At 40.8% G+C, this 15009-nt stretch overlaps 1 protein-coding gene across 1 annotated transcript in view; it reads right to left on the bottom strand.

Annotated features, from left to right (window-relative positions):
* Pde5a (phosphodiesterase 5A, cGMP-specific) overlaps positions 1-15009 on the bottom strand; it is a 128456-nt gene that overhangs the window by 70601 nt on the left and 42846 nt on the right. The window contains exon 4 of the mRNA XM_013023842.1: positions 1789-1860. Coding sequence (XP_012879296.1) covers positions 1789-1860 — 72 coding nt within the window. The remainder of the gene's footprint in view (positions 1-1788; positions 1861-15009) is intronic.

The raw sequence follows: 15009 nt of genomic DNA, 5'->3' as shown, positions 1-15009 counted from the left end.
GCAAGGCAAGCACTCTACCACTGAGCCACTTTCCCAGCCCCAAAATAAAACTTTAAGTGTGATTCTTTTTTTTTGTACCAGTACTTCAACTCAGAGTCTCATGCTCTTGGTTGGCCTTATTTGCTCAAGGCTGGCACTCTACCACTTGAGCCATACCTCTAACTTCCTAAGTGGCATCCTCGATCCACAACTATAGCTGTACTTTACACAGCCTATAAATTGCAAATTGATTCAATGATGCTCTATCATAGCAAACATAACTATCATAACAGATTTAAAAATCCAATTAAAAACTATGTTTTTCTTCTAAACATTCTCAGATATTTAAACAGAAGATTGGCTATGCATTACTCTGATTTTAAAAGGTCCTTGTGGGCAGGTGGGGTGGCATAAAGCTGTTATTCCAGCACTTGGGAGACTGAGTCAGAAAGATAGAGAGTTGGAAGCCAACCTAAGCTACACAGCAAGACACTATCTCCACTGCCTGTTCCCTGGATCAATTAAGACCTAAGAACTAATACAGGTGGTCAAAATGGAGACAAAAATAACTTTATCCACAGGTCTCAGTTGCTCATACCTGTAATCCTAGCTACTCAGGAGGCTGAGAACTGAGGATCACGGTTCAAAACCAGGCTGAGAATCTCTAATTAATCACTAAAACGCTAAAAGTAAAGCTGTACAGCACAAAAGTAGAACACTAGACTTGAGCAATAAAGCTCAGGGACAGTGCCCAGGCCCTCAGTTCAAGCCTCAGGACTGGCAAAAAGACAAATGAAAAACAAATGAGCAAACAAATTATAAATAACTATCACAGATGAACGTCTTCCAAATTCAAAGGTCTTACTAATTTTTGTAGGAGCAACTGAAACAGCAATGGCCTTGGAACAGAAGGACAGTGGGCTGTGATTCATATATAATGACATATTCAATAAGAGAAATAATAAAACTCATGTACTTCATGCAGTAATCGGTGGGTTTGAGGATGTGCTTCTGAGGAACCAGCCCCCTTTTCCGAGGTGGATGAGAAGCTTAATAAAATAACGCTGCTTCAGAAGCTAAATTCACACCATCCCCTCTGAATTCACGCCTTGGCGCCCCACCGTCTGCATGTAAAGCTTATAAAACACTGGGAAACTTAGTTCATGGAGAGGAAATTCCAATTTTTAGCCAACCTGCAGTGCTGAGCTCAGAGAGGCACCTCGGGGTTTTTTACTCAAGGTTGAACCTCTTTTTTAGCAGTGATGAAAGGTAATTGAGAGTGAAAACCTCAGCAGAGACCAAGGATGTGGCCCTAATTTGTACACAGCTGGGATCGTGGGGGGCACAGGCTCAGAGGTAAGGAAGGGCGATGCTGACCAAATAACTCAAATACTTTCAGCTAAAACCAATACCATACTGAGACAAAGATAGACACTTTTTTTCTTTTTTTTGCTGGTCGTGAGGCTTGAACTCAAGGCCTGGGAGCTGTCCCTGAGCTTTTCTGCTCAAGGCTAGTGCTCTACCACTTGAGCCCTATTTCTACTTGCAGCTTTTTGGTTGTGAACCGAAAAACCAGCCTGCCTGGGCTAGCTTCGAACCATGATCCTCAGATCTCAGCCTACTGAGTTGCTGGGATTAGAGGTGTGAGACACTGGTGCCCAACCAAACGCACAATTTTGAACACATTAAAAAAAATCTGTCATGTTTCCTGATCAATGGTTACAGCAAGCGCAAATTGTAGATGGCCATGTCTAATACAAAGAAAGCAATCTTGCTAAACTGGTATAAAGCCAGACTCAGGTTTGGTACCTTTTCATCCTTTTCAGTGAATGTCCCGCCATTTCCTGATTTCTTGTTGATGGCCTGGGCAACACCAACGACCTGGAATAAAGAGAGAAAAGTGAAACATTTTTCCATCGCTGAGAATTACTAATACGGATTCTACAAAGTGCAAGTGTTTAGCTTAGAGGATATTTACACAAAGATAAAAAACGAGGACAAACCCATCAACAGCCAAACACAGTCTGCATCACTGACGACAGTTTTCTTTTTGCCTAAAAAACATTATCTTTAGTTGTTCAAAGGAGTTCCATTCAACAAAGTAGTTTATTAATATAATATGTCTTGGTCAATGTCACCCCTTTGAATATTATTATTTTTAAAATTTATTTTTAGAAGACTCCACATAGAGCTCCCCTATGACCCAGCAATCCCACTTTTGGGTATTTACCCAAATGATCACAAACAAGACCATACTAAAGCTACCAGCACAACTATGTTTATTGCAGCATTATTTACCATAGCTCAGGTATGGAACCAACCCAGATGCCCCTCAGTAGATAAAGGGATCAAGAAAATGTGGTTTATAATCACAATGGAATTCTAGGCCTCCACCAGAAAGAATGACATTGCCCCATTTGTTAGGAAATGGAAAGTCTTGGAAAAAATTATATTAAGTGAAGTAAGCCAGGCCCAAAGAAACATAGGTCCCATGGTTTCCCTATTTGCAATAACTAGAGACAAGCAGAAATGGTCAGATAAGTTGATGTTAGGCGAAATGAACCCCAAGATAAGGACTCAAATGGTTTTTCTTTCTCGCTATTGTTTCTAACATATTGTTTACAAGATGATTTCTTTGTTGCTTTGTATGTCCCTCCCCCACGGTATAACCCGTTTTCACTATATTTGATGTTGGTATAATTTGTGGAGGGGAAGGGAAAAAACAAATTGCTTAAATAGGGATACAGGTGGACCCATTGCAACAATGAGATGTACAAGATGTAATGTCGAAAAACAAACTTTACAACTTTGGGGGGGGTGAGGAGGTGTGTGTGTGGGGAGATGGGAAGGGATGATAAGGGGAAATAAAGAAGGAGGCAACAATGCTTGAAAAGAAATGTACTCATTACCTTGCCCATGTAATTGTAACCCCTCTGTACAGTATTTTTACAATAAAAATTATTTTTATATAATATATATGATAACTTTTAGCTGCACAAAGTGGGTTTGAGTACAATGCATGTTGATCAATGTCGTCTCTTCCATCACTCTTCTCCATCTCTCCCAACCTCATCCATCCCCTCAAGTTACCTGGTTCTATTTTTCACATATGTACATTGAATATTATATATGATGACTACAATCTTTTTTCCTAATAAGACTATTAAGGTAGTTGGGCTCTGGTGGCTCACGCCTGTAATCCTACCTACTTAGGAGGCTGAGATCTGAGGGTCACAGTTTGAAGCCAGCCCAGGCAGGAAAATCTGTAAGACTCGTATCTCCAATTAACCACCAGAAAACCAGAAGTGGCACTGTCGCTCAAACTGGTAGAGCATTTGACTTTGAGCAAAAAAGCTCAGGGACAGAGCCTAGGCCCTGAGTTCAAGCCCTAAAACTGGTAAAAAATAAAATAACAAATAAAATTATTATTAATGCTTTTAAACTTCTGGAGGCCCAAACTGTACTGGATTCTGTGACTTTATCCTGAGTTTTCAATGAGCTAATTGGTAATCACACTGCAAGACAATATTGTCTACAATATTAGAATTTCAATAATTTATCAGTCAATTTATGTTTCTAATATAGTAGTTAAGTGAACATTTTGCATTATCAGTAAAATATGTCATCTATTTATTATCTATCTATCTATCTATCTATCTATCTATCTATCTATCTATCTATCTATCTATCTGTCACAATAGCTACTACTGGAACTTGAATTCTGGGCCTTGAGTGTTCACGTGGCATTTTCATTCAAGGATTGTGCTCTACGACTTGAGCCACAGCTCCACTTCTGGCTTTTTGGTGGCTAATTGGAAATATTAATCTCTTGGACTAGCTAGCTTCAAATTGTGATCCTCAGATCTCCTGAGTGGCTAGGATTATAGGCATGAGCCACTGGTACCTGGCTTGGTTTTATCTATTTCACAAAAGCCAGGTGCTCTTGCAATAACAATGAAACAGGTTTCAGTGGCCAATCACAAAAGGAATGAATCTCAACATCTTTTGAAACTTGACCTCCTTCACCAGACTTATTTTTGGGCAAAGAAGTTACTGAAAACTCAAAACATGTATTAACAAGTGAAGCCTTATTTCAAATAAACCAGAAGGCATTTGAACCACAAACTATAATATATATATATATATATATATGTACATGATGTACATATATATATATGTCTTAGTTCAACCTGATTTTTGATTATGATTAAAGTCCCACAAAGCATTCAGTAAACCATTAGGAATCATTTCCTCTTTCTGCTTGGAACTGTATTTTACTTACCCATTTAATTCCAACTTCAGTTTGAGATTTAGTCTTATAAAGAACTATTTTTTACTTCTGCCTCTTTTTGTGCTTTTTTTTCCCCCCCAGAGCTGAGGATTGAACTCCAGGCCTTAAACTTGGCCATGCAAGTGCTCTTCCATTGAGCTAAATCCCCAACTCTTGTCTCTTCTTTATTAATACGAAGTTTACTCTTTCCTTCCTGTGGAAATTTTATATGGACTAAACTATTATCCCGTAAATAGTAAAATGTTAAGAATGTGCAGACACAACCAAGTGCTGGTGGCCTAGGCTTGTAATCCAGAAGATTGAAATCTGAGGATTGGGGTTCAAAGCCAACCCAGGTGCAAAAGTCTGTGATACTCTCATCTCCAGTTAACCATCAAAAAGCTGGAAGTGGTGCTGTGGCTCAAGTGGGAGAGTGCCAGCACTGAGCAGGAAAAGCAAAGCAAGAGTTTAAAAACATGAGTTCGAATACCAGTATAGGCACACGTGCGCACACACGCATGCACGCACACGTGCACACACACATACACACACAAATAAAATTAAAAAAGAGTTTTGAGGTCTTAGTTTTGTGTGGAAGGCTCATCTTTTGTTTTTCCAGCTCATTCTATCCCTTTGTTATAACTAAATTATAAAAAGTTCCCCTCAAACAGAAGCGCTCAGGAAGGAGGATACATTCTTGTCTGATGCAGTTTTCTGGTTTTTTTTTTTCAACATCTGTTTTTTCTCTCTTCCTTAGGATCAAGAGACTTTTTTTTTTTTTAAGAGATATGTTTATGTGTGTGCGTGCTGGGGTATTGTGACATTTCCACATATGCACAATGTACACAATCACCCTCACACCCTCCGTCACTCTCCTTCACTTCCCACCCCTTTCTCAAACCACTTTTCCACTGCTCTCATTGGTCTCTTTTCACACCTGTGTAATGAGTACTATGAGCATGTTCACTCTCATTTACCCTTCCCCTATCAGATACTCAGCCCCCACCAAAACCCACTTTACTCTCCTGTTCCTTTTGGTTAGTGTGTATTATCTTAGTGAACATGATCTTAGTGCATATTATATTAGTGTACCAAGGGATTCACTATGGTATTTTGTACATGCATATATTATATATATATATTCTTTTATTTTTGTGTTTTGCTAATCCTGGGCTTGAACTCTAGGTTTGGGCGCTGTTCCTAAGTTTTTGTACGCAAGGCCAGCGTTCTACCACTTGAACCACTGCTTCATTTACAGCCTTTTTTTTTTTTCTTCTTTTGGTTGTTTACTAGAAATAAGAGTCTCACAGGCTTTGCTGCCTAGGTTAGCTTCAAACCGGGATCATCAGATCTCAGCCTCCTGAGTAGCTGGAATGACAGATGTGAGTCATCAACCCCTGGCCAGATACTGTACATTTTATTCAGGAGTATTTTTTCAAAAGCAGAACAATTCATTTATCCTAACCTTTTATTTTTAAATTGTCCTCAGTTCAACTCTCCCTTACTGACATATACTTTGTCACTCTTGAAAATAACTGGCAGATTTCTAGATGCTCCAGCCTCAATGGTAAAAACCTAGGAGGGAGCTCTTGTCCAAGGTTGTACATGTCTGCTTTTTTTTTTTTTTTTTTGGGTCCGGTCGTGGGGCTTGAACTCCGGGCCTGGGCACTGTCCCTCAGTTCTTCAGCTCAAGGCTAGCACTCTACCACTTGAGCCACAGTGCCACTTTCTTTTTGCTTATGTGGTGCTGAGGAATCAAACCCAGGGCCTCAGGCATGCAAGGCAAGTGCTCTACCACTGAGCCACCTTCCCGGCCCCCTACATGTCTGCTTTGTTTACATAACCAATGGGGCCCACTTGAGGCCCAGAGGGGTCCAACAGAACATCACAAGTCTCGCTGGCTTATTCAAAATGCTCCTTCATGCATTTATTCAACAAATGTGGAAGTGCTCACTAGGTATCTGGCTGATGGCCGCTGGAGTAAAGGCTATGCCAAAGAACTCAGAGTGGAGAGCGGATGAAAGCTTTCCCAGACACCACACACTAATGATGAATTTGAAGGTACACAGCATGTGAGAAACTTTGAAGAGGTTCCCAGAGGAGGTCAAGGAGAACACTTCTCAGTTATAAAAACATGATTCCCCCCAAACATACAGGCACAGTTTAGAAGCTACTTTGCAGGGTACAAGGATGTGTATTGGGGGGCACAGAAAGGAACAGAGGAGAGTGAGACTGATTAGAATACAATGCAAACATGTGTGCAGATGTAACATCAACCCCCCCTCCTGTATGGCTAATATCAACTAATAAAAAAAACCCACAGGCACATAAATACAGATGCTCGTTAAAGTTATCATGCTAGCATAGACTGACAATAAAATGAGTTTATTTGGAAGTCTTAAAAGAAAAGAAAAATGGGCGGCCAGTGTATTTTCTGAAGTCAAGACTGGTAAAAAGTGATATTGTTGGTTAAATTAGGTCACTGCAGTCCTTTAGAATTGTGGTTCGAGTCCAAGGCCCACTAGCTCCCTGTACCCCACAGCAGCTACTGGCTGCAGGCAACCGCACCTTAGGTAGTGACCTGTCCTCTGGTACCTGTCAGCGTGAGCTGCAAGAGAAGAGCTTGCATCATGTCCTGTGGGGGTGGGGGGAGAGAATCAATTTCTACAGAAAATGTGGGACCAAAATAACACCTGTTCCCTGGGGTCCCCAACAGGAGATGTCTCAGTACACAGGCACTCGGAATAAGGCTCCTTCAAAAGACATGTGACGGTCCCCTGGCTCTCTGTTTATTAAAACCTGTGTCCCAATTTCAGCTTGAGTTTTAATTGCAAATTTTAAGTTCAAGAATAGTTCTAAGAGAAGCATAATTTCTAAACGTGGGATGAAAAATGTTCTCTCTGGTTCAAAGAACAATGTTCCTAAGACCTAATTAATATATATTAATTCATATATTAATATATGTGCATTATATATGATATATAATTCGTATATATTAACTTTTATAATTAATATGATATATTAACTATTATATACAAACATGCATATATTTTCGTACATGGTATAATCTATTTTTATATCCATCCATGTAGGTATAAATATACATATATGTACACATACTTGTACACATATATTCCTTCCCAACCCTTCAGAGAAGAAAGGAGAAGGAAAGGAGGGAGGAGTATAGTGTCTGTTCAAGGTCACCAAGCCAATGAAAGCAAACAGCTTAAATACTCCATATTTCATTGTGTTCTGAGCAGAGCTCGCCCTGCACCTCATGCTGCTGTGGCTATGAAGTCCTTCCTCTGTCACGGATTGCTCCTTTTCACAAATGAAGTTCATCTGCTTCCTGTCAGGGAACTGCCTGCCAGGGACTGTCTGTCCTGTGCTGTTTGGCTGCTGAGCTGGGGTGTTGCTGCAGGGCCCAGGTTGAAATGGAACTCACCATGCAGCTAAGTTGCACCGGAACTGGTGGTCCTTCTTTCTGCCTCTACCTCCCCCCAAGGGCAGGGAGGACAGGCATGACCTAATTGCTAGGCTTAATGCTAGTTTGCAGAGACAACTTTGATTGTGTGTGTGAGGGGCAAAGCCTATGAAAATGTGAAGGACATGCTGGGCACTGAGGGCTCACGCCTGACATCCTAACTGCTCAGGAGGCTGAGATCTGAGGAGGGTACTTCAAAGCCAGCCTGAGCAAGGAAGTCTGTGAGACTCTTATCTCCAATGAACCACCAGAAAACCAGAAGGGGAGCTGTGGCTCCAAGTGGGAGAACACTAGCCTTGAGCACAAAGGCTCAAGACAGAAAAAAAAAGAAATGATGTGAAGGAGTCTAGTGAAAGTCCATTCATTGATGTGAAGGAGTCTAGTGAAAGTCCATTCATTGCTGCCTACACCTGCTAGCCACCTGAGCCCTGGGAGGCAGGAACCCCAGCCTACTTGTATGTAAGCAAGAAGGTTCTCTGAGGTTTATTTATTTAGCCAGTCCTGCAGCTTGCACTCAGGCACTGGGCACTGTCCCTGAGCTTCTTTTGCTCAAGGCTAGTGCTTTACCACTCAAGCCACAGTGCTACCTCTTGCTTTTTCTGTGTTTGTGGTACTGAGGAATTGAACCCAGGGTTTCCTGCATGCTGGGCAAGCACTCTACCACTAAGCCACCTTCTTCTCAGGCCGCTAAGCTTTATTTTATTGGCACTGCTCCCAGCATGCAGATAGGATACGCTTCCAGCGCTCTCTGAGGAATGCAAAGGGCAAGCATTGATGCTAGCTGGGTGAGCAGCGTGGAATGTGACAGCTGGTTTTTGCAAGGCCACACTGATTGTGGCCACACTGAGCAATTTTTTTCTTCACTAAGCAGCTGCCCCCAGACATTCACTCAGGCTCGATTGCCTCAAAGCTGTTCCCAGTGCTGAGGATAAGGCACATGAAGAGGCAAGCCGGGGAGGAGAGAAAGAGATTCATCTCAGCAATCCTTCTCTCCTAGTTATAGAGTAACAACAGGATTTGAGATAACCACTGTCACCTCCCCCCCATACATTGCCAAGAAAACTACAACATGGCAACAAGAGCAGTAACAACAATGATAATAATGTCTGATGTTAAAAGCATGTGAAGAATTCTCTCAGTTGCCCTTTACAAAATTCTCCTTACCTCATTCATTCACTCTGCCATAAATACATTGTCCAACTAATAATTACTGAGTACCAAGTCTGGCACTGGTGGCTCACACCTGTAATCCTAGCTACTCAAGAGGCTGAGCTCTGAGGATCACTGTTTGATATGAGCCAGGTAAGACAAACCTGAGAGCCTCTTATCTCCAATTAACCAGCCAAAAGCTGGAAGAGTTCCGGCCTGAGTGGAAGAGTATCAGCCTTGGAGAAGAGCACCCAGGCCCTGAGTTCAAGGTCTAGTATTGACTCAAAAAAATTACTGAGTGCCTATTAAATCCTAGGTGATAGTCTAATATGATAATATTCCATGTAGTAACCATAAACAATGACCTCTGAAGATGTTAATCCCTGGAACTTCTGAGTAAGTTCCCGTAAATGGCAAGAGACTTTTTGCAGACGTGATTAAGTTCAGGCTTATGAGGATGCAAAGTTATGGTGGATCATCTGCAAGGGCCTAGGCATTGTCACATGGTCCTTGTAAGGATAGTCAGAGGCAAAGGGACTTGCACATTTTGGAGATGGGGGAAGAGGCCCTGAGCTGTGTACCACAGGCAGACCCCACGGTTGGACAGAAACACAGCCCTGTTTTAGATTCTAACTTCCCTCCAAAGCTGAAAGGTAATGCATCTGCTGGTCTGATGTCACACATTCTAGTAGCTTTTTTATTCTGCAATGAGAAATAAATACACACAGTCATTTCTCACTTTCTTTCCCGCAGCTTCCCTCACTGGTACTGCATTTGGATTTTTCTTTCACCATCTTACTGTTCACTTTCTCACAAAGTCCTGAAATCTCCTTCATGATTGTCTTCTCACTTTCAGTCCCTATCATTGATCCTTAAGCCAAGCTGAGCTTCTTGAGACATTGTTCTGTATCACACACATCAATCTCATTTCTCAAAAAGGTTTTGTTTTGTTTTATTATTTTTTTGCCTATCCTGGAGCTTGAACTCAGGGCCTGGGCACTGTCCCTGAGCTTCTTTTACTCAAAGCTAGTGCTCTACTACTTGAGCCACAGCACCACTTCCAGATTTTATCTGTGTATGCGGTACTGAGGAATCAAACCCAGGACTTCATGAATGCTAGGCAAGCACTCTACTACTAAGCTACATTCCCAGCCCTCTCAAAAAGTTGTAATGGGTTCACCCAGCTACAGCACAAAAATGGAAGACTCCCACTTAACATTTCACACCCCTAAACTGAACTAAGATGACTGAAGGAGAGTTAGCCACCTTGATTAGGTAGATAAGGCTTAAAAAAAAAAGTGAACATGGCAAAAAACCTGTGGCCCACCAAGGAGCTTCTTCTTCCCATAATGCCTTGGGCTCCTACTCAAATGTTTCTTCCCATCACTTTCTGTGTTCTGGCTCAGACATGTAAGAAAGCCAGGATGGTACACACACACAAGCCATCATACAGCCAGTGCCAAGCCCAGGGAAGTATAGTCGACCTCTCCTGCTAGAGTAACACCAAGGGACTCCCATGGCACTTCCCATGGGGCCTCTCGCTACAGAGAGTCTGTAGCCTTTTGCTTTCAAATATGTTCTCTGTCTGCTTTAAGCACTATCTTGCCTTTTAATGCTTTGAGTCCACAGTAAAACAAACTCATAGTCCCAGATGGTATCAATAACTATGTGGGCCTTGGCGTTAGAATGTCCTTTGTTCTATACATTGTCTTTCACCTCCTCCACTAAAACCTGGCCTTCGAACACACCCTGTGGAATTCTCAATGGCAGCTGCAATGACAATCCATATAACAAGATGTCCTCATTCCTAATCTCTTTGTCTCTACTCACATCTCAACCCCTCAGGCCATAATGTTATATGTAACATAACTCTATATGTTATAGATAATATCATATAACACAGTATTATATCATAGAACATAATATATATTATTTTTAGTTTATATTTATCTATATTACCTTTAAGTAGTTGTACAAAGGAGCTGCCATTCAACACAAGCAGATGAACACGATGCATTTTGATCAATGTCACCCTGTATCTGATGTTCTACTGGCTCATAAATATTTTCCATTGTTGTGAATACCCCTGATACATGAGCTATTTGTCAATCATGGGAAAATTGTCAGTAGATCAAAATAAAAATTTAGGATGATACACTTACTAGGCAATTCACATTCAAATTGAAATAGAGAGTTCAGGTCTGGCCAGTCCATCTTGGCTACATGGTGAATGGTAGGGTCTGGCATCTTGTCTTCATGGTGGAGGGGGAAGGTGAAGACCACGCCTCACAGATGATGGGTGTGCCTGAATCCCTGGAGACAGGAGTGGCACTTGGCTGATAGATTACTAAATCTCAGTCTAGTGCCTGGGACTGGGAGTTTCCTGTGACCCTGCCCCCTGACCTGACCCTATTTAGGCCCAGACTACCTCAGGTATCTCCATGTTCGTGTCTTGTTTCCTGTCTCCTGTCTCTTCTCCAGTCATCACACTTCAGCTCTCCACTGCAGTTGAAATGGTTTGTTGGTATTGTTTATGTTCTTTCTTTCCTCTCTGGCATTCATGGCTGAATGTCTTAACAGTGTTAAGTGTATTTGCTGGCTGCTGGTCTTTGAGACAGGAATCCACCATGCCGTCACCAGGTTTTTAATCAAGACTCCAAGATTCCACCTCTTAAAATGTGGCTTCTCTGTTTTCTCACCTTACAACAAAATAATGGCTAAATTCCCCATCTCCTTGTTTTCCCCTCTTCACTCAGTCTGAAGAGATCTGCCCATGCAACTTGATGTGACAGTGGGAAGTTCATGTCCTTAAGAAAAATTTAGTCATGGAATTGAAACTTTACAGCCACGAAGGCTAATAATGGAGACAGGAAAACAAGCTTTAATGTTCTCTACAACGAAATACATACAATCACAGAGAATAATGCAAGAAGCATCCCTGCCTCTTGTCATTTGGAGCAGTGTGGGTGGGCCTTGTTCGAACAGCATCCTGGACCCCACCCCGACAATTTCAGATGCTGCAGTTCTACTGGTAGGCCTGAGGATTTGCAATTCTAATACTGCTCAGGGGATGCCGGTGATTCTGGTCCAAGGACAAAAGGAACTCTGAGAACCACTGCTATACAATGACTACATGTTAATGCTAAGGTTTAGTAATGTTTGCTTACTATTATTAAGATAAAATTAAACTGGAAAATTTTCTCTTCCCAGTCCATCCATTTGGTTTTAAATTTTGGATAAATATAAAGAAGATGAAGTGCTTTTACCTTTCAAAAATCATAAAATGTACAACATTTTTCAACTTCTGATTGTATTTAATGTTTTTGTTGGACCAGCTAATATACATCTGGTTTAGCCATTTTATTTATTTATTCATTTGGCATTCCATAACCAAATTTGGGCTTACACATTTTATATATACTATTTATAGTATATATAAATATATAATATGTTTATATATATAGTTATATATAATATGCTTATATATATTTATATAAGTATATATTTATATATATTATTATATTCTATTATATATATTCTATATACTATTATATATATTTATATATACTATTATATCAAATTTGCTTCATCCTCTCCTCAAAGAATGACTGTTTTCACTTTCAAATTTCTGTTATTAACTCCAAATGAACCTCTTTATGCAGATATACTTAATGCCAAATGATTTCAAAGGTCTTATTCAGCCATTTTTGGTGCTTCTCTAAGGTAGTCTCAAAAGGGATTATAGAAATGTATAGTTTTGTCGGGGATATGCTTGAACTCTGGGCCTCAAGCTCTCATGTGGCTCTTTCACTCAAGGCTGGTGCTCTGCCACTTGAGCCACACCTCTACTTCCAGCTTTCTGGTCGTTAATTGGAGATAAGAATCTCACAGGCCTTCCTGCCTGGGCTGGCTTCAAACCTTGATTCTCAGATCTCAGCCTCCTGAATAGGTAGGATATAATGTAAACCACCAGCACCATGGGGAAATTTGTACTTTTATAGGCAGTTTCTGTTAACCTCATATCCTCAACCTAGGATTTTAGGCTTTTTCTTTTTAACGTTTGCCAATACAATGCTTGTAAGACTCTACCTTATTTGCATTTGCATTATCCTGGTTCCTAGAGAAAATGAGTATCGCTTGAATTTTTACTAGTTATGCTGACTTCTGATTTAGGATGCCTAAAGCTACTTGTGTAAATTTTAACCATTTTTAGTTGCTGCTTTGAGAGTTGGAACTTTTCTGACTGAGTTGCAGAATCAAGGATTTTACAGTTCTTCAAATGATCAGTAAGACTGATTGTCTGAACCAAGTACCAGTGGACCATCTCTGTAATTCTAGCTACTCAAGAGGCTACAGTCATAGTTTTAAAGCCAGAAGGACAGAAAAGTCCTAAGATTCTTATTACCAATTAAGTACAAAAAAATCTATTAGTGCAGCTGTGGCTCAAATGGTATAGAGCCTTAGTACTAAAAGCTCAGGAATAGCACGTAGGTCCTGAGTTCAAGTCCTAGGACTGGCATATTCACACATACACAGACACAGATAGACACAGACACAAACACACACACACACATTATTTCTGTCACCTTTTCCATCTGCATGCACTAGTCCTTTTACACCAACTCTTTCTACCTCAAGAGAAAGGCTATGCACCCTCAAGGGTTGGGGAACAAGTAGGAATAAAAAGAACAATCCTTTTATTTTTTATTGCATGGCTTAGATCCTAGGGCTAGGGAACTTCTAGGAAGTTGAGAGAATGAAAGGAGATACCCTGAAGAAAACTAACATGGCAGTACTTGATGATACCATGCATCCCAACACAATTGCCACATCTTTTCCCAGCCAAAGCCAGAAATGCTCATGGGCTAAAATGTTTGCCATTAACAAGAAGAGGCTGTGAGCAACACTGATCAAGATTCACTGTGTTCACATACTACTTTGTTGAATGGCAACACCTTTGTATAGCTACTTAACAATAAAACCATAGTGTTTTGTTTTGTTTTTGCTTTAAAGAAGAGGATGGTAGGCTCTGTCATATGACAGGCCATTTCTGTTGGTTAACTCATTTATTCTTCATACTTTATCACAGGGAAAGCTAATGACCAAAAAAGCCACGTAACTGGACCAAGAATGTGCAGGGCTCCATACTGTGTATACTCTCTCTCTTGCTACCCCTCCCCCAGGGAAAAGTGAGCGCAGCACTAGGAAAGAAAATGGATAGGTTCTTCAAGGCTCTTCTTGTAAGCCAAAGGAATTATGATGGCTCAAGGTTTTCCAGAAGATACTGTATGTTTATCTTATTAATGTAGTCTCACAACTGGGAATAGAATGTTTTCGTGTGTGTGTGTGTGTGTATGTGTGTGTGTACGAGTCCTTCGGTTTGAATTCAGGGTCTGGATGCTATGGCTTTATAGCTTTTTCACTCTACTACTTGAGTCACAGCTCTACTTCCAGCTTTTTGGTGGTTGGTTGGAGATGAGTCTCACAGACTCTTCTGCCCTGGTTGGCTTCAAACCACAGCCCTCAGATCTCAGTCTCCTGAGTAGCTAGGATCACAGGCATGAGCCATTGGCATTGGGCTAATAGTGTCTGTATTTCAAAGTAGTTCTTCATCTTTAACTTGAATTGTGTAGTAAGTTTTTATAGGTAAGGACCACTTCTTTGGTCTAGAAATATCCTATGTATCAGGGAAAACCATGGTTATTGATGCAATCTCAAAAAATGAGTATACTCTTCAAGAAAAAGCAAAGCTAATAGATTGTGATCAATATCAGGACACTATTATCTGGGAGTGGAGGGGCTAACCATCCTGGGGATAAGGGATACAGAAGTATTAATACTTGTCTCAAATCAGCACATTATATATTAGGATCTGGGTGCTTTGCTGTCATTTCAAAGAATTTAAAGAACAAGTAGATATGCAATCAATCACTGAAGAATGCGGACCTGAAAGATGAAGTCTCAACCTCATATGGTGAGTCTTGGGGGCTCAAGATCATATGGCAGGAAATGGTTCATCTGAGTCTGGGTCTTTCCATCCTGAGACTGCTTGGTATAATTTCTGGTATAATTCTTTTTAGTGTATGTGCCAGTCCTGGGGCTGGGCATTGTCCCTGACCTATGTGCT

Source organism: Dipodomys ordii, unplaced genomic scaffold (genome assembly GCF_000151885.1).
Source record: "Dipodomys ordii isolate 6190 unplaced genomic scaffold, Dord_2.0 Scaffold70, whole genome shotgun sequence".
Lineage (NCBI taxonomy): Eukaryota > Metazoa > Chordata > Mammalia > Rodentia > Heteromyidae > Dipodomys > Dipodomys ordii.
The sequence above is the reverse complement of the archived record's forward strand: the minus strand, read 5'-3'. Positions and strand labels throughout refer to the sequence as shown.